Source organism: Nannobrachium achirus (genome assembly GCF_963921795.1).
Source record: "Nannobrachium achirus genome assembly, chromosome: 1".
Taxonomy (NCBI): Eukaryota; Metazoa; Chordata; class Actinopteri; order Myctophiformes; family Myctophidae; genus Nannobrachium; species Nannobrachium achirus.
Window position 1 is genome coordinate 437,810 of NC_137810.1, and position 25,440 is coordinate 463,249.

General features: G+C 40.0%; 1 protein-coding gene across 2 annotated transcripts; it reads right to left on the bottom strand.

Moving 5' to 3' along the window:
* Positions 1-1,623: 1,623 nt before the first annotated feature.
* Positions 1,624-25,039, bottom strand: LOC308292358 (ELAV-like protein 1). 2 transcript variants are annotated; one of them, XM_080734671.1, is made up of 9 exons: positions 24,872-25,039; positions 22,205-22,262; positions 21,985-22,032; positions 18,915-19,089; positions 12,038-12,141; positions 9,500-9,653; positions 7,366-7,594; positions 4,412-4,574; positions 1,624-3,475 (listed from the first exon to the last, which is right to left on the bottom strand). In XM_080734671.1, exons 2-9 carry the CDS (start codon positions 22,238-22,240, stop codon positions 3,314-3,316), a joined length of 1,071 nt encoding a protein of 356 aa, XP_080590797.1. In that variant the 5' UTR covers positions 22,241-22,262; positions 24,872-25,039; the 3' UTR covers positions 1,624-3,313. The 2 variants fall into 2 exon arrangements, with proteins under 2 accessions (XP_080590797.1, XP_080590796.1); XM_080734670.1 differs by having other exon boundaries at positions 9,482-9,653.
* Between the last annotated feature and the right edge of the window lie 401 nt (positions 25,040-25,440).

Below are 25,440 nucleotides of genomic sequence, written 5' to 3' on the forward strand. Positions count from 1 at the left end.
ACTAGTGAAAACAGCCGATCTACAAGCACACAACGCCTCGCGGTGCGAGGCATTGTGTGCTTGTAGATGTGCTTGAATGATGTCCCGACAGTGACAATATTTACACCCCCGTATTATGTTGGTGTGACCATGGATTCTTGGGACATGAAGTGTGGCCATGCAGATATGTGTAGTCTCTGTATAGTATATGTATGTGTGTAGTCTCTGTATAGTCTCTGTATAGTATATGTATGTGTGTAGTCTCTGTATAGTCTCTGTATAGTATATGTATGTGTGTAGTCTCTGTATAGTCTCTGTATAGTATATGTGTGTGGGGTCTCTCCATGACTTCTATGCCCTGTATATACAACGGGGGAATGGGGCAAAAAATGGAGGTCTGCAATTTTTATCGTATGTATGCTTCAACTATGAGAGACAGAATCTAAAAAGAAATTCCAGGAAATCACATTGTATGATTTTTAAATAATTAATTTGCATTTCAGACATAGCAAGAAATAAGTATTGGATACGCCTACCAATCAGCAAGAATTCTGGCTCTCTCAGAACTGTCAAATATTTTTTAAGCAGTCCTCCTATTCTACACTCATTACCTGTATTAATTCATCCTATTGACCCACGTTTTACGTTGTTACCTGTATAAAAGACCCCTGTTCACACACTCAATCAATCAGACTCCAACTTTTCCACTAGGGCAAGACCAAAGAGCTGTCTAAGGACCCAGGGAAAAAAATGGTAGACCTGCACAAAGGCTGCGATGGGCTACAGGACAATAGGCAAGCAGCTTAGTGAGAAGGCAACAACTGTAGGCACAATTATTGGAGAATAGAAGAAGCTCAAGAAGTATATCCACCTCCCTCTGTCTGGAGCTCCATGTAAGATCTCACCTCGTGGGGTATCAATGATCATGAGAAGATGAGGGATCAGACCAGAACTACTCTGGAGGACAATGACCTGAAGAGAGCTGGGACCACAGTCTGAAAGACCTCTCCATGTTTTGGAAGTGGGAAAACCTGCTAAATCTTGCCAGATTGCTGTCTATGAGCAGAGCTCTAGCTCCTCCCTGTGGACAAGGGAGGGACTGCAGCAGCAGTGAAATGATCACAATCACATCATAGATTTTTGCTGATAAACAAAGTTTAATCGACCAGAAAAAACAAAAAAACTAAACAAATATAAAACAAAAACAATCTTTCATCAAAACGCCTTCAATTAAAACAAAAGTAAAAGAAAAGACCTTAAAAAAATAAGAAAGAAATCCTTTTAAAAACCAAAATGCAACAAACAATGTTTTTCTTTTTTTTTATTCACATCAAGTGTTTGGGAAGGCCAGACCACATGATCCAAACCGCCCAATGAAAACTCAGGATTTTACTGTTACTTTATAACAACTCAGAGTACAAATGTTACCAAATGGACATGAAGGGTCCATTAGGTTCCATTTGTACCCTCAGAGTCTCAGACCTGTAAGGGTCTTTTTGGAACCACTGGTCCTGGTTTCACCAATTCTTTTTTATTGAAACCACCGTGAACTTGTAGATCTGCTGTGACTTACAGCTTGTAGATCTGCTGTGACTTACAGCTTGTAGATCTGCTGTGACATACAGCTTGTAGATCTGCTGTGGCTTACAGCTTGTAGATCTGCTGTGACTTACAGCTTGTAGATCTGCTGTGACATACCGCAGTGGGACTCGTTAATTAGATAACAGATATGTCCTTAAAAATGGTCCCTATATGGACCTAACGACCATATATGGACCTAACGACCATATATGGACCAAACACGTGTGAGAGCGGGGAGCGGCTGTACGTGGGGGGCGTGTCTCTACCGTATATGGGCGTGTCTCAGTGAGTTTAAATAAACACTTTTATTTACATGTGAAGGTTCAATAAAACAACCACCGAGGTGTTGTTCCGCTGGCCGCCACTAGAGGTCAGCGAGACGGAGAGACCAGTTCACTAACGAGTGTAAAAACAAAACTGAAGGTTTTAATAAACCCAGGCCTAGGATTATTGAATGATTTAACTATTTAAAAATAGCAAATATACAAGCTGTGCCGCGCTGCGAGCTTGTAGATCTGCTATTTCTGAAAAAGTCGTGAAAACGTGTGCAAATCTTTGAATATATGTATTTTTAGAGCGAACGTTTGTTAACTCACATTTTGCTTCTGGGTGGTACCTGGAACAAGATATTTTGAGATATGAATATTTTTGTACAGGGGTCCTTCACATGAAAAGGTTTGAGAACCACTGACATAGTAGTCTCTCAAGAACAGCCTAACTGAGCTCCAGTTGAAGTGAAAAGGACCTTTTCTTTGACGATGGCTGGCCAGATTGCTGACATAGAAACATTAGGTTTTTCAAAAAACCATAGGATTCAAAAGACACTTATAGAATCGGGTAAAAATTCAAATTTTCACGATTTAAAAAAAATAGCAGATCTACAAGCTCACAGCGCGGCACTTAGACTGCTATTTTTCACTGGTTAAAGCAGTCAACAATCCTAGGCCTCAAACAGAACAAAAAGAAAGGACTGAACTTCAAACCATTCCTGCTCAGAAACAAAATAAAAACCAAAGTAAAGCCTGTAAAGAAACGGGGGTAAAAGGTTTATTTAGTTAGTCCGAGCGTTTCAGGCAAACATCGTGCACTTTATGAAAGACATTTGGCACACAGTTAGAACATGCCATATGGAACATTTTTGGCTATAGGGGCATCGCAGATTTGTCTTGGGAAACTTGTGGGAGCCAATTAAAGTTGCTCTCATAGACTTTACTATAGAGTAAAATAATACAAAAAATAAATACACTTTAAGTAGCATGTGAGGGGTCAAACTAGGTGTTTTTCTGGATTCTGAATCCAATGCAGGCATTTGTTTTGCACGAAAAACATTCCTTTCCGAGAAACGGACGCCACAACACTGTGAAAAGTGATGACTCGTCAATAAACCATAGTTTTATCACTTTTATGGGGTCCGTTTTTAGCCCAAGGAATGTTTTTCCTGCAAAACAAATGTTTGCATTGGATTCAGAATCCAGAAAAACACCTTGTTTGACCCCTCACATGCTACTTAAAGCATATTTATTGTCTGTATTATTTTACTGTATAGTAAAGTCTATGAGAGCCCAACTTTGATTGGCTCCCACAAGTTTCCAAAGACAAATCTGCGATGCCCCTATAGCCAAACATGTTCCATATGGCATGTTCTAACTGTGTGCCAAATTTCATGCTTCTTTCAAAAAGTGCACGATTCCATCAAAATACTGCCCGAAACGCCTGGACTAAGAAACTATGTAAAGAAACGGGGGGAAAAGGTTTATTTGTGTCCCTGCTTGGAGGTCTTGAAGGACACCTGAAGGACTTTGTCCCCCAGACGGTATCCGTTCAGAGAAGTGATGGCCATCGCTGCCTCCTCATAGTTGGTCATCGTCACGAAACCAAAGCCTTTGCACTTGTTGGTGTTGAAGTCCCGAATCACCTGGAAATACATAAATATTATTATTATTATTATTATTATTATGTAGGGCAGTGGTCCTCAAAATAATCATATTTAGACCGGTTAGCCCCAAAAAACGGGGCCCCAAAAAACGTAATTGCAGCATCTCTACTCTCTAAGATTAAAGTCAACTTGGACTCACCACAGGTGAGTTCCAGTGTATTTAAGTATTTATGCAAGTTTCTATGTAGAATGAGCCAGGATTCTGTATTTATTCTAGTTTTATGTTGTGTTCCTCTGCAAAGAAATGATCTCTAAAACACCCTGGACGACGCTCCACGCATCCCAGACTCTTCTCTCTTCCCTAAAACACCCTGGACGACGCTCCACGCGTCCTTGACTCTTCTCTCTTCTCTAAAACACCCTGGACGACGCTCCACGCGTCCCAGACTCTTCTCCCTTCCCTAAAACACCCTGGACGACGCTCCACGCGTCCCAGACTCTTCTCCCTTCCCTAAAACACCCTGGACGACGCTCCACGCGTCCCAGACTCTTCTCCCTTCCCTAAAACGCCCTGGACGACGCTCCACGCGTCCCAGACTCTTCTCCCTTCCCTAAAACGCCCTGGACGACGCTCCACGCGTCCCAGACTCTTCTCCCTTCCCTAAAACGCCCTGGACGACGCTCCACGCGTCCCAGACTCTTCTCCCTTCTCTAAAACGCCCTGGACGACGATCCACGCGTCCCAGACTCTTCTCCCTTCCCTAAAACGCCCTGGACGACGATCCACGCGTCCCAGACTCTTCTCTCTTCTCTAAAACACCCTGGACGACGCTCCACGCGTCCCAGACTCTTCTCCCTTCCCTAAAACACCCTGGACGACGCTCCACGCGTCCCAGACTCTTCTCCCTTCTCTAAAACGCCCTGGACGACGCTCCACAGACGCTCCAGGCATCCCAGCCCCTCCAGAGCACTGACCTTCACGTTGGTGACGGCTCCAAAGGGACCAAACATCTGCCAGAGGATTCCTTCGTCCACGTCCTGGCCCAGGTTGTAGATGAAGATGCACCAACCAGCCGTGCTGCTCCCTGGAGATCCTCCACCCCCTGCTCCACCCATGTGTTCTCCCATAGGAGAGAACCTAGAAAATAACATTAACACCACCATGTTATAATATACACTATAATATACACTATAATATACACTATACATAACATTATATATAACTGCTCCACCCATGTGTTCTCCTATAGGAGAGAACCTGAGGAGAGACCAGAACATTAACACCTCCACCCATAGGAGAGAACCTGAGGAGAGACCAGAACATTAACACCTCCACCCATAGGAGAGAACCTGAGGAGATAGAAGATAACATTACATTAACACCTCCACCCATAGGAGAGAACCTAGAATATATAGAACCATTATTAACACCATGTGTTCTCCCATAGGAGAGAACCTGTAGAATATAGAACCACATTAACACCACCTAAACCATGTGTTCTCCCATAGGAGAGAACCTGTAGAATATAGAACCACATTAACACCACCTAAACCATGTGTTCCCCCATAGGAGAGAACCTAGAAGATATAGAACCACATTATTAACACCATGTGTTCTCCCATAGGAGAGAACCTGCAGGAGAGACCAGAACATTAACACCACCTCATAGGAGAGACCAGAACATTAACACCTCCTCGGAGAGAACCTAGAAGATATAGAACCATTATTAACACCATGTGTTCTCCTATAGGAGAACCTAGAAGATAGAAGATAACATTAACACCACCATGTAGAACCTAGTTATAATATACACTATACATAACATTATATATAACTGCTCCACCCATGTGTTCTCCCATAGGAGAGAACCTGCAGGAGAGACCAGAACATTAACACCACCTCATAGGAGAGACCAGAACATTAACACCTCCACCCATAGGAGAGAACCTAGAATATATAGAACCATTATTAACACCATGTGTTCTCCCATAGGAGAGAACCTGTAGAATATAGAACCACATTAACACCACCTAAACCATGTGTTCTCCCATAGGAGAGAACCTGTAGGAGAGACCAGAACATTAACACCTCCACCCATAGGAGAGAACCTGTAGGAGATAGAAGATAACATTACATTAACACCTCCTCCCATAGGAGAGAACCTAGAAGATATAGAACCATTATTAACACCATGTGTTCTCCTATAGGAGAACCTAGAAGATAGAAGATAACATTAACACCACCATGTAGAACCTAGTTATAATATACACTATACATAACATTATATAGAACTGCTCCACCCATGTGTTCTCCTATAGGAGAGAACCTGCAGGAGAGACCAGAACATTAACACCACCTCATAGGAGAGACCAGAACATTAACACCTCCATGTAGAACCTAGAAGAGAGAACATAACACCTTCTCAACCTATAGGAGATGCATTTTTCCTGGTGAACCTGAGCGCAACGGTGGGGGCCGATGGGCAAGGAGGGTCACGAGCTTATGAGAAACAACTTAAGACCTTAAAACCTGGCGAAAACAGTTGCGTGCATTCGCACAAGATTACCATAAAGGAAATCATTAAAAATATTAAATTAACTTCTGAAAAGCCTACTAGGCCTTAAAACCTGGCGAAAACAGTTCTGTGCATTAACGCAAGACTAGATGAGGATAAAGGAAATCATTAACATTCAATTAACTTCTGAAAAGGCTTCTAGGCCTACACTAGCCTACTAGTAAAACTAGTGAACCGCGATGCTTGCCACACGTGAATAATTGTGGTTGTAAAGAATAACACACAAACAATATAAACCCTTATTAGTCTAGTAGTGGGAAAAGGTTTATCATTGTGGCCCCAAATAACTTTTAAATATCTTGCAATTGTTGACGAGTCTCTTACGAAATCGGCAAGAGTGCCTCTTTAACCACTTGAACCGTCAATACTTAATAAACTTGACCTTTCACTCTGTACTTAGTCTGCTCTTTTTCCCCTCTACACCAAACCTCTTCGCCAAAAATAGCAGATCTACAAGCTCACAACGCCTCGCGGCGCAAGGTGTTGAGCTTGTAGATCTGCTATTTTTGGTGAAGAGAGTTGGTGTAGATGGAAAAAATAACTCATCAAGTAGAGTGCAGATCAGGTGTGTTTTACTAAAGCACAGTGAAGTGATATTGATCACATTATCTTGAGACACCCTAGACAGGGCAGGCCACAGTAACCCTAACCCTAACCCTAGACAGGGCAGGCCACAGTAACCCTAACCCTAACCCTAGACAGGGCAGGTCACAGTAACCGTAACCTAAACCCTAACCCTAAGACTAGGGCAGTGGTTCTGACTGTTCAGGCCACAGTAACCCTAAGACCAGGGCAGACCCCCCCCCCCCCCCCCCCGACGAGCACAAAGATTTGAGTCATCACATCTTGTAACACACTTCTATTGTGAAAATAGCAGATCTAAAAAATAGCCAATCTACATGCTCACAATGCAAGCGTTGTGAGCATGTAGATCCGACCCACAGGTTGAGAACCCCTGGACTACAGGATGTTATACATGTCCATATATGGACTACAGGATGTTCTACATGTCCATATATGGACTACAGGATGTTATACATGACCATATATGGACTACAGGATGTTCTACATGTCCATATATGGACTACAGGATGTTCTACATGTCCATATATGGACTACAGAAAGTTATACATGACCATATATGGACTACAGGATGTTCTACATGTCCATATATGGACTACATGATGTTATACATGTCCATATATGGACTACAGGATGTTGTACATGTCCATATATGGACTACAGGATGTTTTACATGTCCATATATGGACTACATGATGTTATACATGTCCATATATGGACTACATGATGTTATACATGTCCATATATGGACTACAGGATGTTGTTGTTTACCTGAACCTCTGGGCCTGGTGATGGACAGGTCCTCCAAAGCCCCGTCGTGATTGGCCGTGGTAGAGCTGGGTGAGAAGCTGCGGGTTCTTGGATTGGTTGGGGTTGGCAGCGAACTTGACTGTGATTGGCTCAGAGCAGCCGGGAGGCTTCTGACCGTTCAGGTCTTTGATGGCGTCTTCTGCCTCCGCACGTTTATCGAACCTTATGAAGGCCACACCCCTCGAGAGACCTGAACATGAATATATAATAATATATGAACCCTAAGAGAGCCCTGAACATGAATATATATAATATATGAACACTATGAGAGCCCTGAACATGAATATATATAATATATGAACGCTATGAGAGCCCTGAACATGAATATATATAATATATGAACGCTATGAGAGCCCTGAACATGAATATATATATAATATATGAACGCTATGAGAGCCCTGAACATGAATATATAATAATATATGAACGCTATGAGAGCCCTGAACATGAATATATATAATATATGAACACTATGAGAGCCCTGAACATGAATATATATAATATATGAACGCTATGAGAGCCCTGAACATGAATAAGTAGAAGTGCACTCTGTGGAGGTGCCAACTTGCACATTGTGCACCAGTAGAACATGTATGGGCGCTCAACACTGGCATCACCAGGAATGCTGGTCCCTCATTGGCTGTTAATGATGACGTTGCCAGAAATGCTGGTCCCTGATTGGGCTTAAACAAAGGACACCGTCATACATACAGTATGTCAGCCCTCTCATCTCTTCATGGGACAACGCTGAATAAATGACACTTTGATAGGATGTGAAGCAGTCAGTGTACAGCTTGGATAACGGGGTGATGACATACAGCCATTAATGTCTGAACTGCTGGCAACCAAAGTGAGTTGTACAGCCATAAGTGACAATGTCTGGATTGGGCACAAGTGTCAATATTTAGTGTGGCTACCATTACTTGTCTTAACCCTCTTGGACATGGAGTTAAATAACTATGTTACAATAGAATAGACTGTGTTACTATACATCACCTGATGCTTGGTCTACCAGGTATTAAACTAGATCTATAGACTATATGGAGTGGTATATTAGACTAGATGTTACTATACATCACCTGATGCCTGGTCTACCAGGTATTAAACTATAGATCTATAGAGTATATGGAGTGGTATACAGAGTGGTATATTAGAATAGATGTTACTATACATCACCTGATGCTTGGTCTACCAGGTATTAAACTATAGATCTATAGAGTATATGGAGTGGTATACAGAGTGGTATATTAGACTAGATGTTACTACACATCACCTGATGCCTGGTCTACCAGGTATTAAACTATAGATCTATAGACTATATGGAGTGGTATACAGAGTGGTATATTAGACTAGATGTTACTACACATCACCTGATGCTTGGTCTACCAGGTATTAAACTATAGATCTATAGAGTATATACAGTGGTATACAGAGTGGTATATTAGACTAGATGTTACTATACATCACCTGATGCTTGGTCTACCAGGTATTAAACTATAGATCTATAGAGTATATACAGTGGTATACAGAGTGGTATATTAGACTAGATGTTACTACACATCACCTGATGCTTGGTCTACCAGGTATTAAACTATAGATCTATAGACTATATGGAGTGGTATACAGAGTGGTATATTAGACTAGATGTTACTACGGATCTTACCAGTAGTATCATGTGTACCTAAAGGTATTACAATAGATCTATAGAGTATATGGAGTGGCATATAGAGTGGTATTATATAAGGTTACTCTACTATATATCTTACCAGTCATGTGTACCTGAAGCCTGGTCCTCCAGGTATAGAAGGTATTATAGTAGTGTCTATAGAAAGGTAGCGGTGCTATAGGTAGTATATAGAGCTATAGAAGGTTTTTACTAGGGTACTATACCATAAGTCTTACCAGTAGTATCATGTGTACCTGAAGCCTGGTCCACTAAGACCCTGCTGTTGATGATGCGTCTACTATAGATATATATAGTAGTGTCTGGTAGATAGAGTGCTATAGAAAGGTAGCAGTGGTATATAGAAGGTTTTTACTAGGGTACTAGATAAGGTTACTATACCATAGGTCTTACCAGTAGTATCATGTGTACCTGAAGCCTGGTCCACTAGGACCCTGCTGTTGATGATGCGTCCGTAGCGACAGAACATGTCCTCCAGGTCCTTCTGGGTGATGCTCTTAGGGAGACCAGAGATGTACAGGTTGGCATCCTTGATGGTGTCAGAGGAGGGCCGGGCGAACGACACCTGCACCACACACACACACACAGAGTCACCACATGACCATATAAGGACATCACTACCATGACGGCCCCTTTCCTTCCCCGACCGCGCTTTGAGCCGTGGTGCGTTTGGATTGGACAAGGTTTAAACTGAACCGTGGTGCGTTTGGATTGGACAACGTTTAAACTGAACCGTGGTGCGTTTGGATTGGACGAGGTTTCAACTGAACCGTGGTGTGTTTGGATTGGACCAGGTTTAAACCTCCATGGCTTCTCCTGTTCAGGGCTTAGTACCACTCAGAGATCGTTGATGTTTCTCTAATCAAACGTCTCTAATGTAGTCTCGCGAGGCCAGACTGTTGCCTCCGCGATTTGGGCAAATGCTCCCGTCAACAGTCTGGGGCACGGAAATAGAAACGATGAGTGCGAGATAAAGCGGATGTGACGCAACCGCTCCCTTGGTGCAGTAGCAATAACATGTCCTACTGGAAGGGTTATGTCTCCTATCAATATTTTTTGGGGCGTTATTTCGTCTTTTTCTGGTGTCGTTGGTGTTACCTCCATGATGTTTTCAAACGTTTTCTTAAACTATACACTCATGACAAGAATATGCCGCTCGAATGACTGTCTGTGCGAGTGCTTCTGTTGTTTCTTATGGGACTACAGTTCATTATAATGACTCTGTCTGTGCTAGTGTGTTTCTGTTATGTTTCCAATGGGACTACAGTTCATTATAATGACTCTGTCTGTGCTAGTGTGTTTCTGTTATGTTTCCAATGGGACTACAGTTCATTATAATGACTCTGTCTGTGCTAGTGTGTTTCTGTTATGTTTCCAATGGGACTACAGTTCATTATAATGACTGTCTGTGCTAGTGTGTTTCTGTTATGTTTCCAATGGGACTACAGTTCATTATAATGACTGTCTGTGCTAGTGTGTTTCTGTTATGTTTCCAATGGGACTACAGTTCATTAGAATGGCTCTGTCTGTGCTAGTGTGTTTCTGTTATGTTTCCAATGGGACTACAGTTCATTATAATGACTCTGTCTGTGCTAGTGTGTTTCTGTTATGTTTCCAATGGGACTACAGTTCATTATAATGACTGTCTGTGCTAGTGTGTTTCTGTTATGTTTACAATGGGACTACAGTTCATTATAACGACTCTGTCTGTGCTAGTGTGTTTCTGTTATGTTTCCAATGGGACTACAGTTCAGTGCAGCAGCGGCTACTTCCGAGACTCTATATAACATTCAGAGATTGTGGAATAGTTGTCTGGCTACGCGAGACTATCTCTAATGTGTCTCTAATCAAACAGAATGTGTCAGGGCTTGGTTGGTACCACTCTGTTATCACTGAACACACGACGGCCAAGTGTGGTCTGAAAGGGGCCAATAATAAACGCCATGGTTTCCATGGTTACTCAAAAACTAAATGTGTCAAAGGGGTAAAAAAAGGAAAAAGAACCAAACCAAAGAGAGCATTCCACCATGACAAGGTGCTATTGATGTACAGGGTTTGAAAATGACAAAACCAATTAAAAAAATCAAAAATAAAACCAATTAAAAACATTCAGAGATTCGTTACAATAAAATTAAAAAAATACAAATCAGATAATAAGACATTATTGGAGCTTTGACTTCGGCATAAAAAACTAAAAAACATCACTTGAATAAACTTGTTGAATTTAAAAATAAAAACAATCCGTTCTAAAAGGATGGCGGCAGATGGCAGTACAGGCTCACCAGTCAAATAGCTGATCTACAAGCTTTGGAGCTTGTAGATCTGTGTTTTACTACTTTTGTATAAGAAAGTGAAGTGAAAAAAGGTTTCTTCCTGAAGGTCAGGGAACAGATTGAACTTTGTCTGTTAAATTAAAGAGAGACAAAGAGATTAAAAACGCTATCAAACTTTGTTCTGTGATCCACGGCGCTAAAATGACAGGTATGAGGCTATGAGAGGTATGGTCATATCTAACACTGGATGCCAAAAGAAATGAAAATGTGAGTATTTGAGTACGGTATTATAATGAAACAATTAGAGCCCTAAGCCCTGCCTCTAAACAGAAAGGTCTTGCGTGATGACGAACATCAAGACGATGTATAAATCACAAGGTCAGAATGTCTGTGTCAATAAACGTCATCTACTTCAACTTCAGCGACTCCCCGCGAGACGCTGGTTTGCGTGTTCTCGAAATTATAAAAAGAAAAAGACAAAGAAAAAGACATTGGTGTCAGACACTCCACTATCAGAACAGGTTTTTACCTTTTTACCCTTTTACCAAATCCTAGAGACAGCATACATAAGGTAGTATTTTACCGTGGCGAGGCATCATTATAGACAGCATACAGAAGGTAGTTTTTACCTTTGATGAGGCATCATTATAGACAGCATACAGAAGGTAGTTTTTACCTTGATGGTTTTAGACTGTAGTCTCAGACCGTTCAGGGTACTGATAGCCCTCTCTGCGTCACTAGCGGTTACAAAGTTAACAAAGCCGTAACCTAAACTGTGGCCTAGAAGAGGAAACAAAACAAACAGGAAAAAACAACAAAATAAAATAACAAAACAAAACCCAGTTTTTTCTTTTTCTTACAGTTTAAAAGTTTACAGGCTCTTTTTAGCTTTCCTGGAAAAGAACAAACAAAAAGACATCATCAGGTGAACAACATTGTTCAGAGCGACTGAACGTCAGCGTTCAGCTTTTGAGGAATGAAAAACAAATACCAGTTAAGCAGGAACAAAGAAGAAGAGTCTAAACTCCTGCAAGACGATCAGCAGGAGCTTCTTTCTGCTTCCACTTTGGATGAAACAAACCTCCTTACGTTCATAATAATAATAATAATAATACACTACCTGAGACCAATAGCAGTCTAAGTCCATATTTATTTATTTTTTAATATAGATATTTTTTGATTTACCAGACTGTAAACCACACACTTGTAATTTTTAAATTGTTAAAGCACTCCCCCCTCATTTTGTTCTATATTCTGTTTTAATGTGATCTGCTTCTGCTTTGTCTGCTGAATATTTCTCTTACGGACCTATACTGTTGTTCCACAAACTGTTGGAGATATACTGTGTTTTTATTATGTCTTATAATTAAAATAAAATTTAAATAAATAAAAAAAGGAAAATAATCTAATTCAACAAAATGAAGGGCATTAAAATGAGGTGCATTAAGAATGTAACAGATTAAAAACTTGTAGTTTGTGGTTTACAGTCTGGTAAATCAATAAAATATCTATATTCAAAATGTTAAAATATGGACAGACAGTTTTTTGTCATTTCAGACAGAAATTAAAATGTCTCCTTAAAACAGGACTGAAGGGGTTAAAACACAAATCATCATCTGAACAGGAAATACATTTAAATCTGCTGCCGAGCCAATCAAACAAAGCTATGGGAAAAATGAACCAATCAAATGAAGTTATGGGAAAATTAACCAATCAAATGAAGTTATGGGAAAATTAACCAATCAAATGAAGTTATGGGAAAATGAACCAATCAAATTAAGTTATGGGAAAATGAACCAATCAAATGAAGTTATGAGAAAATGAACTTCAAACAAATCAGGGGCATCACAAGGGGGGGCCCCAAGGTGTGGGGGGGGGGGGGGGGGGGGGGCAAGGTGGAGGGGGCCAAGGTGGAGGGGGGCCCACAGTGAATCCTTGAAGAACCCAGGGACCAGAATGTGGTGCCACAGAACCAATCAAATGAAGCTATGGGAAAAAAATAAATCTTTAAATCTTTAAAAAAAATCTTTAAACGAAGCTATGGGGAAAATGAACAAATCAAATGAAGCCATGGGGGAAATGAACCAATCAAATTAAGCTATGGGGAAATGAACCAATCAAATGAAGCCATGGGGAAATGAACCAATCAAATTAAGCTATGGGGAAATGAACGAATTAAACAAAGCCATGAGGAGAATGAGCCAATCAAATGAAGCTATATATGAACCAACAGGAAACAGGTAGTTCTATACAGAAGCATCGCACCATGTGACAGTGTGAGCTTGTAGATCTTTTTAAATTATTAAACCATGTGACAGTGTGAGCTTGTAGATCTTTTTAAATGATTAAACCATGTGACAGTGTGAGCTTGTAGATCTTTTTAAATGATTAAACCATGTGACAGTGTGAGCTTGTAGATCTTTTTAAATCGTTAAACATTACTTGAAAGGTTTTTCAATTAAAATAGGGACAAAAAAACAACATCTAGGGTTTTTCATATTTGATCCAAAATTATGTCTATAAAGTCAGACATCAAATCAAATGATCGTTAATAAAGTCAGACATCAAATCAAATGATGTCTAGAAAGTCAGACATCAAATCAAATGATGGTTTATAAAGTCAGACATCAAATCAAATGATGGTTTATAAAGTCAGACATCAAATCAAATGATGTCTATAAAGTCAGACATCAAATCAAATGATGGTTTATAAAGTCAGACATCAAATCAAATGATGTCTATAAAGTCAGACATCAAATCAAATGATGTCTATAAAGTCAGACATCAAATCAAATGATGTCTATAAAGTCAGACATCAAATCAAATGATGTCTATAAAGTCAGACATCAAGTCCATACGCGTAACAAGTTCTACTTTTCTTATTAGTTGTCATTTTCCACCAGTGGTCCTTGAGGGGGTTCCAGGTGGTCCCCAGCTAAATGAGGGGGTTCCAGGGGGTCCCCAGCTAAATGAGGGGGTTCCAGGTGGTCCCCAGCTAAATGAGGGGGTTCCAGGGGGTCCCCAGCTAAATGGTGGTGGAGAGTTGGTAACCAAATGGACCCTTGTACTGCTCTACAGAGCCAGAGGGCTGTAATGACTGGTCAACCAAATGAAGTGATTATTATTGATTATATTATATATATATATATCAGTTTTTATCCCAAAGGTCAAATGAATCTTTATGAACAAAGTTACAGCACTCTGGCCTTTAACTCTAGAGTAGAAAATGAAACCAAATGGACCCTTATTTAACTCCAGAGAATATAAAATGAAGCCAGGACATACAAGCCAAGATTAAACTAAAAAAGGCACTAAAATCACTAAATTCTGTTGAACAAGCAACTTGTTTTTGTTGTGTTGTTGTTCGCCCTGTACTGTTCTGATCTTGTTTTTGTTAGTCTTGTTTTGTTTTTTGTTTCTTGTTTTATGTTCTGAGGACAACGGATGAAATTTAGCTTTAAGCTAACTCCGGCTGGTTTACACTAGGATCTTGTATGTTGTATTATGCAATATGTCATAATCTCTGTGTCCATGAACTGGTACTGTCCTGTCTAAATAGGTAGGGTTAGCTAACCCTAACCCTAACCCATAATCTCTGTGTCCATGAACTGGTACTGTCCTGTCTAAATAAACACATAAAGTAAGTAAAGAACATTAAAAAGAAGAAAGTTTAAATTCTGTTGAACATTAAAAAGAAGAAAGTTTAAATTCTGTTGAACATTAAAAAGAAGAAAGTTTAAATTCTGTTGAACATTAAAAAGAAGAAAGTTTAAATTCTGTTGAACATTAAAAAGAAGAAAGTTTAAATTCTGTTGAACATTAAAAAGAAGAAAGTTTAAATTCTGTTGAACATTAAAAAGAATAGTTAAATGGACATTACTGTTAAAACGATGATTCTGTTGAAAAAGAATAAAGTTTAAATGAAACATTGCAGTATTATTATGATGAGGTCAGAGTTCACAGAGACATTCTTTCATTCTTTACAGCCTGAAAGAAAAAACAAAAATTGTTCAAAACATCAAATATGAGTTGAACAACAAAGAAATAAACATTACATTAAAACAAAACAATGCTATTAATCAGGACCCCAGCTCACCCAAATCAATCAATAAATATTAAATAGATCAATAAATAAATGGATAAATAGATCAATAAATACAATGTTAAAAAGAACAGAAACGTGCACACACTGTGCACGTAGCACTGTGCACGTAGCACAGTGCACGGAGCAGTCTGTTAACATTTAGTTACTCAACCAAATCCATTCCATACATTGTGAAAAATAACTGACAATAGGAAGGAAAATAAATCCATTTTGAGGGAGAAGTTTAATTTTAGTTTTAATATAAACTCAGCACAAAAAGAAAGGAAACTTGACACTTCGGTCCATTATACCTCCCTTTAATAATACCAATTAGTATTGAGTTTTATATCATGTTTATCATTGATTCGTCACCTTTACAACGAGGTACAGATAAGCCTGTAAGGATCTGGTTTTCCTAGAATGAGCAACACAGCCAAACATGTGGGTAGCGGCCCTCAAAATGGCCTGGCAGGCCTGCAATACTGTTCTTTTGAAGTTCAACTTTGTTGCTTGGAGCATTGAATGATTGCACTCTCCCACAGTAATGAGGAAAAGAAAAAACAACACATATTTTACACTTTGTTAACCCTTTCCAAGCCACGGGGAGCCCCTTAATATTAAAACCGGAATATACCGGACATCTGAGCAAGGAGTCTCAGCCGCGTCGTCTTTTCCCGTACTGGGTCATTAAAACCGAAATAAATGTTTTTTATCCGAAAATCGGCGATCGTCTAACCTTCCCTAGTAGCCGGGGATCCAGTCATCAAAATGGGAGAGGACCTGTGATGTTCTGCCGCACTTTTTATTTCTGTTTTATCTATTAGTTTGGTCATTAAGGTCCACAGAATGAGAGGCCTGCTCTGACGGAAACATCGTGAAAAAAAGTTATGGCCATTTGTATATTCACTGTCCCATTGACCCATTTTTCAGTCCCATTGACTGAAAAGAATCTGCTTTAAGTAGCATGTGAGGGGTCAAACTAGGGGTTCTTCATCATTCTGAATCCATTGCAAGCATTTGTTTTGCATGAAAAACATTCCTTGGGCAAAATATTGGCCCGCAAAAACTGTGAAAAGTGGAAAAAAGTGATGACTCATCACTTTTCACAGCTTTTACGGGCCAATAGTTTGCCCAAGGAATGTTTTTCATGCAAAACAAATGCTTGCAATGGATTCAAAATGATGAAGAACCCGTAGTTTGACCCCTCACATGCTACTTAAAGCAGATTTATTTTCTTTTTTGAATATTTCTAGTGGAGTCAATGGGACAGTGAATATACAAATGGCCATAACTTTTTTTCGCGACGTTTCCGGCAGAGCAGGCCTCTGATTATGTGGACCTTAATGACCAAACTAATAGATAAAACAGAAATAAAAAGTGCGGCAGAACATCACAAGTTCAACCCTATTCCTTGAGCTTTTGGGCATGTGGATCCCCGACTATAGTCACCGCTCGTCCATTGATAGCTCATGGCTGCTCTGACATGAAGCAGAGGTGACGTCATGGCACGTTTGGCTGTGTTGCTCATGCCTCGAATGCCTGATGCTTACAAGCTGTACCTCGTACAGCTTGGTATTATTAAAGGAGATATAATGGACTGAAGTCAAGTTTCCTTTCTTTTTGTGCTGAGTTTGTGTTAAAATATATATTTTTTTAATAAAAAAATAGTGAAACACAAGCTCACAGCACGTGGCAATATGTTGTGAGCTTATAGATCAATATGTTGTGAGCTTGTAGATCAATATGTTGTGAGCTTTTAGATCAGCTATTCTCTGTGGGTGTAGAACCATTAACAAGGGGGTTCATCAGACTACTGGATTTAAAAGATCATTTAAAAAAAGAAAACCATTTGAATCTTTGAGTCGATTCATTGATGGAAAAGAAAATGAGAAATCAAGTTGAAGATTAATCCTCCACTCAATTGTTTGCATTTAAACTCTTGCGGCTTTTTAATTAAAATAATTAACTGACAAAAAACTGTAAACTCATCTATCGCTGTTCTTGCCATTACATACCAGTGTTTGCAGGCACCTTTGAAAACTCATAGAATCCATAGCAGATATTTATTGTCAGTTTATTGAGGCTTGTTTTCATCAAGCCACTGTTTTTTATTAAAGTAAAGAAAAAATAGTTTTGTTTAGATCAAGTGATGCTAGGATCAACACCCAAATAAGGCTTTGACAGTAAAATAGTTTGAATAAATAATGGTCAGAACAGTAATCTACTGTAGGCTCAGGGTCGCTACACTGCTTGCTACGCCAAGTCTGATCTACAAGCATACAGCTCCCCAGTCCAGACCTGTGATGTGTGCTGCCGTGAGCTTGTAGATCTGTGATATGTGTTGCTGCGATGCGCTGTATGCTTGTAGATCAGCTATGTTCAGTGCATGACATGCTAACATAAACAATGTGTGTGAAATCAGTCATGGCTGAGAACTTTCATCCCTGCTGCTTTGTGCACTGTTAGGCTGTTTGTAATGTTACTAACCTGCTGCTTTGTGCACTGTTAGGCTGTTTGTAATGTTACTCACATTTACTAAGGGTTACTAGTATGTCTCTAATGGTTACTAACCTGCTGCTTTGTGCACTGTTAGGCTGTTTGTAATGTTACTCACATTTACTAAGGGTTACTAGTCTGTCTCTAATGGTTACTAACCTGCTACTTTGTGCACTGTTAGGCTGTTTGTAATGTTACTCACATTTACTAAGGGTTACTAGTATGTCTCTAATGGTTACTAACCTGCTGCTTTGTGCACTGTTAGGCTGTTTGTAATGTTACTCACATTTACTAAGGGTTACTAGTATGTCTCTAATGGTTACTAACCTGCTGCTTTGTGCACTGTTAGGCTGTTTGTAATGTTACTAACCTGCTGCTTTGTGCACTGTTAGGCTGTTTGTAATGGTTACTAACCTGCTGCTTTGTGCACTGTTAGGCTGTTTGTAATGTTACTCACATTTACTAATGGTTACTAGTCTGTTTGTAATGTTACTCACATTTACTAATGGTTACTAGTCTGTTTGTAATGTTACTCACATTTACTAATGGTTACTAGTCTGTTTGTAATGTTACTCACATTTACTAAGGGTTACTAGTATGTCTCTAATGGTTACTAACCTGCTACTTTGTGCACTGTTAGGCTGTTTGTAATGTTACTCACATTTACTAATGGTTACTAGTCTGTCTCTAATGGTTACTAACCTGCTGCTTTGTCTCGTATCAGCTTGGCTGACTCCACCTCTCCTATAGAACTGAATAGGGGAGGTTATAATAACTACTAGTTATCATAGGTACTAATGTTACTAACATGCTACTTTGTCTCGTATGAGTTTAGCAGACTCCACCTCTCCTATAGAACTGAACAGGCTACTGAGCTCCTCCTGATGTTATAATAACTATAATAACTAGATGTTATAATAACTACTAGTGAACTAGTTACCATAGGTACTAACTAATAGTTAATGTTACTAACCTGCTACTTTGTCTCGTATGAGCTTGGCTGACTCCACCTCCCCTATAGAGGAGAAGAGGCTCCTGAGCTCTTCCTGGCTCATGTTCTGAGGAAGGTAGTTGACGATCAAGTTGGTCTTACAGTCGCTGGCCTCCTCCGACATCAGCTCCTCGTAGCCGTTGTCATACACCTCACTCTGAAACACATGTAGATCTGTTATTAGATCTATAAACACCAGCTCCTTGTAGCCGTTGTCATACACCTCACTCTGTAAACACATGTAGATCTGTTATTAGATATATAAACACAATGTCATACACCTCACTCTGTAAACACATGTTATAGATCATCTATTAAAACTCATACCCTGCCAAAAAAGACGTTTTTATAATAAAAACGTCTTTTTCACTATGGACCTCCCTGCCAGACGTCTTCTGGACGTCTTTTAAAAAGAAAAAAAAAAATTGAAAAATGTTTTTTTGAAGAAAAAAATGTTTGGACCTCCAACAGTGTACTAGGCATGATCGCGATCACGAAATTGCATGTTTAACCCCCATACCAACCCCATCTTTCAAACATGGCAGCCATGTTTGTTTACATTTGAAGAAAACATAAGGGCAGCCTTCTCCTGAATGCCTGAACGGATTTCCAAGCGGATTTTTTGTTTGAAAGCTGTGAAAAGCATGCACATGCATAGTGCATGATCTGTGCACGAATGTGTGCACCAGCGTGCACACTATTTTTTTAACCCTTTGTTGGTGAACCGGTAGTCTCGCGTAGCCAGACAACTATTCCACAATCTCTGAATGCTATATAGTCTGGAACGGCAGCTCCCGAACGGCGAGTATCGGAAGTAGCCACTGCTGCACTGAACTGTAGTCCCATTGGAAACGTAACAGAAACACAATAGCTCAGACAAAGTCATTCGAGCTGCCTATTATTGTTATGAGTGTATTTAAGAAAGCGTTTTAACATCATTTAAACATCATGGAGGTAACACCAATAACACCAGAGAAAGACGAAATAAAGCCCCCAGAAATGTTGAAAGGAGACATAACGCTTCCAGTAGGACATGTTATTGTTACTGCACCAAGGGAGCGGTTGCGTCATATCCGCTTTATCTCGCACTCATCGTTTCTTCCCCGGTTTGCCAGACTGTATGCCGGGAGCATTTGACAAAATCGCAGAGGCAACAGTCTGGCCACGCGAGACTAGTGAACCGGCAACATAAGAGGTCCCCACTTTAAATATGGCACCGACTGAGTTAACATCAGCTCCTCGTAGCCGTTGTCATACACCTCCGACTATTAGATATATAAACACAATGTTAGATCTACAAACACAACGTTAGATCAGCAGAGCCAGGCTCGCTCATTAACATGTGTTGGGTCCAGTAGTGGTTGAACAGCGTTAGCTTCTAGACTAGAGATTGTTGACAACGGAGCGGAGCGTTGTTGCCCTGCTGTTCAGTCCAATGTCACCGCATGTCAGAATCAGAAAGTACAACAGACAAGTTATGTTCTTTAAGTTGGGGAAAGGTCCAGTACTATACTGAGAGAGTTCTTTAAGTTGGGGAAAGGTCCTATACTGAGAGAGTTCTTTAAGTTGGGGAAAGGTCCAGTACTATACTGAGAGAGTTCTTTAAGTTGGGGAAAGGTCCAGTACTATACTGAGAGAGTTCTTTAAGTTGGGGAAAGGTCCAGTACTATACTGAGAGACTTCTTTAAGTTGGGGAAAGGTCCAGTACTATACTGAGAGAGTTCTTTAAGTTGGGGAAAGGTCCAGTACTATACTGAGAGAGTTCTTTAAGTTGGGGAAAGGTCCAGTACTATACTGAGAGAGTTCTTTAAGTTGGGGAAAGGTCCAGTACTATACTGAGAGAGTTCTTTAAGTTGGGGAAAGGTCCAGTACTATACTGAGAGAGTTCTTTAAGTTGGGGAAAGGTCCAGTACTATACTGAGAGAGTTCTTTAAGTTGGGGAAAGGTCCAGTACTATACTGAGAGAGTTCTTTAAGTTGGGGAAAGGTCCAGTACTATACTGAGAAGACACTGTCGATGTGCGTGAAGTGAACGAGACAGAGGGGCGGTGTGTGTGTGTGTGTGTGTGTGTGGAACGCATTCGGCAAATAAGTTTCTTTTAACTGTGTAAATATTTATAATCAATGTGTACTGTAGCCTATTGAGAATATTTATATCAAATGAGAAGATGAGAATGGAGTGTCTCAGTGTCAGAGAGATGGAAGGATGACGGACAGACAGCTAGGATGTAACAGAAGAGTCTGCACTTTGATGTCAAATTTGGCAATTCTTTTTCTAAATGTTAAAAAGTCAAATATTTAGGAAATGGTCTTAAGTAATGTAACACATAGGCATACATGATTAGAACATGATTGAACATTACACAAGTAAGGTCTAATATTTCTATAGTTGCTGTCCTGTCTTCTGTATAACTGACTAGCTGGAGCAGGAATGTAGGCCTATACACAGTTTATAAATACCAGTTCACATTTTGATATCATCTATAAAATACAGCTTTGATAGCCTTGATCCTAGGCTAATTAACCCCAAATTAGGAGATTCTGGGAAGGCAGACAGACAGCTGTCTATCTGGGCTGGGGCCCTCAGCAGTTAACCAGACTACAGCTGGAGTTAGGAGTAGTTCTACTTGTTATTGACTTTTATAATGGGTCTGAGTGCCGACCCTCCTCCGCTCCGAGCCGATCCTGTTGGGGCCGCGCGCCGCATGTTTCCAACAAAACAGTGGCGAGTGGAAAGCTCTCCAAGTCTCCATCAAAGCCGAGGCTCACGTTAGCGCAGCCATTTGTGTTGGGAACACACTGGCAAAGGAGAAAGTGTTTCGGACATGGTAAAAAATCAAGGTGAGCGACGGAGCAGCAGGGAGCGGAGCGGCCCGGTGGACGACCAGAGTGATTAGCGGGACAAGAAGCCCTCTGGAGCGCGGAGCGGGTTTTATCACCGCTCCACTCCGCTCGTGTGCCCTGGCCGACGCCCTACAAATGTTTGCTTTAACAGGGCGGCACCCTGTGAGCTTGTAGATCTGCTATTTAATCAGAAATGAACAAAAGCTCACCTTGATAGAAGTTCCTTTAGAATCACCTGAAGACTGGACCTCACACACCTGAAACACACACACACACACACACACACACACACACATCAATATAAAATACACAATGACACACACGTTTATGGTATAATATATATATATATATATATATATATATATATATATATATATATAGTATGTGAAATACATGTAATCTTTTATAAACAGATCTATAGATCCTTACTTTGAGATATCTGATGTGTCCTCGACGAACAGCCATGGAGACGCCTGGGTCTACAGATCTAAAAACAAAACAATAACGTAGGTTTTAGAGATCTAACAACTAAAACCAAACAGAAAGGGCTTGACCATGTCAAGCCCTTACTGAAACTGGTTTCAATATTTACATTCTTGAGTGTAAAATGAAACCAAATGGACCCGTAAGGACTGGGGCAGCAGCATGGATGTTTAGTAATCACAGTAACACTTGAGTGTTAAATAAAACCACTCAAGAATTGACCGATCGCTATGCCCCTCCTAAAGCCGTGCTTGCCCAATGCCACGTTTAGCGACAGGTTACTAAGGCGGGTGCCTTGGCAAGCTGCCATGGCGGCGTGCAGCAATAGCACCCAGCTGCAGACTAACCTGCCACAAACAAACGCACGTCCAGGAAGAAAACAATAGCCTATACTAAAGTCAGATTAACATACAGTACACAAGTTTTACCAGTTATATTTTCTCATGAAGTGCTCCTAAATTATTCCCGTGGGTTTGTGTAGGTCAGTGCAATCCGTTCTGTTTTTGTTTCAGTGTTTGTGACACGGAAGCGAGTGGGTGGGACGTTCGCGAACGAATCGAGTCTGTTGAACGACTCTTTGAAATGAACGATATGATTCGGTTCACAGTAGGGAGCCGTTCCTTTCTAATGAACAGTGGTGGGAAAGGTACTACATGTCTTTACTTAGGTAAACATATCAATACTGCAATCAAGTTTGGAATGTTATTAATGTACTAGAGTAAAAGTAAAATAGTATTGGTTTCAAAATGTACTTAAAGTACCAATATTAGAACGTACTCATTATGCAGAATGTCCTGTTTCACAGGTTTTCCAATGAGTAAAATGTAGAAAAATCATTTGCAAATAGCTGATCTACAAGCTCACAATGCATTGCAACGTGACACATTGTGAGCTTGTAGATCACCTATTTTCAAATGCCAGAAATGTATCCAATGGCAAAAATGTATAGGCCTATTTGGGTGGAAGTGATTTACAATCATAATCAAAATCTACAAAGTAACCAGTAACTAAAATGAGGCAGTCTTTTGAACGGCTCTTTGAAAGGAACGGATCTCAGAGATCCGGTTCACTTCAGAGAACCATAAATCCCATCTCTATCTAGCAGCCAGACTCGCGGTACAGCGATGCGCGCTGCCATGGCAGCTTGCCAAGTCAGCTGCGTTAGTAACCTGTTGCTAACTTGGCATTGGACAAGGACGGCTTTAGGAGGGGCATAGCGAAGGGCTAATTACATGATTGTTAAACATCTGCACTACTTAATAAGAAGAAGTTCTACACAATTATAGAATGTAGAAGAATAGTTATTTTGATCAACGTTTTGCCTGTTAATATCACTGCTATCCAACATCAATACAGCATGGAATATTATAATATTATATACAGGATAATATTATTATAAATATTACATTATGTTAACTCTGGCACCAACATCAATACAACATGGAATTGTGGACAAAATCTTGTCTAAATCAGTGTTTCTCAACCACTGGTCCTGGGGACCTTTGCTGTGCCCCTGAGAAGGGTCAAGTGAAGTGTGCCCCTTGAAACTGCTTGAAAGCCAGTATTGTATTTATCATTTTAAAAATGATTTAAACTAGTGAAAACAGCCGACACAACGCGTAGATCTGCTGTTTTCACTACTGTTGTGCGACAGCCTTGTACGATGAAGCAGGGCTTTACTTTGTGAAGAAACATACAAATTTGAAACTTGGAGATACAAGGTTTCTTCCTGACAGTGATGATATTTACACCACTGTATTATGTTGGTGTGACCATGGATTCTTGGGACATGAAAAGTGTGACCATGCAGAAAAAAGGTTGAGAAACACTGATCTAAATGATAACAGAAGAATCTAGACTAGTTTTGGGTGTGAGAGGCAAAATGTCACCAAACAGTGTTTCTGTTCTGTGGTTTAAATGATGAATAAATAATAAATAATACATAATGGAGTTTGATGAGAAAAAGGTTGAAAATTAAAACACAGATTTAAATGTTTTAAATCTACAGTTTCTCAAACGGTTTACAGTTATAAGAGTTTATGGTTGTAAAAACAGTTAGTGTGTATGGTTTAACATTTAAACAGTTAGAGAGTGCATGGCTATAACATTTAAACAGTTAGAGAGTGTGCATGTATTAACATTTAAACAGCCAGCAGTTTGTTAAACATTAAAACACCGTTAAAAGGTTCATTTGGTTCTCATTCATTTACATTGTATCTTTAGAATAACGCAGCTAGCTTGGTCTACAGTCAGAATAGAGACTAGTTTTACATTCAGAGATAAAGATAAACCCTGCGTTCTGTTAGTTAAACATTAAAACACCGTTAAGGGTTCATTTGGTTTCATTCTCTTACATTGTATCGTTAGAATCAACTCAAAGAACGTGTTTACGTTAGCATGCTAACAGAGCTAGCTTGGTGTACAGTCAGTAAAAAGAGACTAGTTTTACATTCAGAGAGATAAAGACTAGTTTAAACCCTGCGTTCTGTTTGTTAAACATTAAAACAACATTAAGGGTTCATTTGGTTTCATTTAAATGAATTAAAAGCTGTTTCTGTTAGCATGCTAACGCAGCTAGCCTAGCTGCTAAGCTAAGTGAAACAAAGAACTCACCTTGAAGCTTGAAGCTGAACAAACACAAAGCTAACTGCTAACCTTATGAATGTTATAAATATTATAATGATTTATAACAGATTAATAAGCTTTCATTAATCTATAAAAGGTTTAATTTGTTCTTTTATCAAAAACACCGCAGCGCGAGGCGAGGTGACGTCACTGCAGTCCGGCGGCAAGAAAAAAAACAACTGCTTCCGGCGGAAACTCTTCTTCTCTTGGTAAATATACTTCCGGTTGGCAGCCGGAAACTCAAACTCACACTGCTGCCCCCTAGCGGTGTGTGTGTGTGTGTGTGTGTGTGTGTGTGTGTGTGTGTGTGTGTGTGTGTGTGTGTGTGTGTGTGTGTGTGTGTGTGTGTGTGTGTGTGTGTGTGTGTGTGTGTGTGTGTGTGTGTGTAATTTTAAAGGATGCTAGTGATCCACACTCCTTTATGACCTTCGGTAAGGCTTTCCACATTTTGGTGGTATAGGAGAAAAACGAGTTTGACCCTTTGTTGGTTTTGACTCTGGGTTGAAAGTGATCTGTGGCGCTGCCTCTGGTGTTGTAATTATGGACATCCTTAATGT

Excerpts from the sequence above, each read along its gene's own strand:
- LOC308292358 (XM_080734670.1), bottom strand. The coding sequence starts at position 22,240 with ATGGCTGTTCGTCGAGGACACATCAGATATCTCAAA. Across the intron at positions 9,654-12,037 it reads TACAGTCTAAAACCATCAAG|GTGTCGTTCGCCCGGCCCTC; the intron begins GTAAAAACTACC and ends TGTGTGGTGCAG. Across the intron at positions 4,575-7,365 it reads CACCAGGCCCAGAGGTTCAG|GTTCTCTCCTATGGGAGAAC; the intron begins GTAAACAACAAC and ends GTTATTTTCTAG.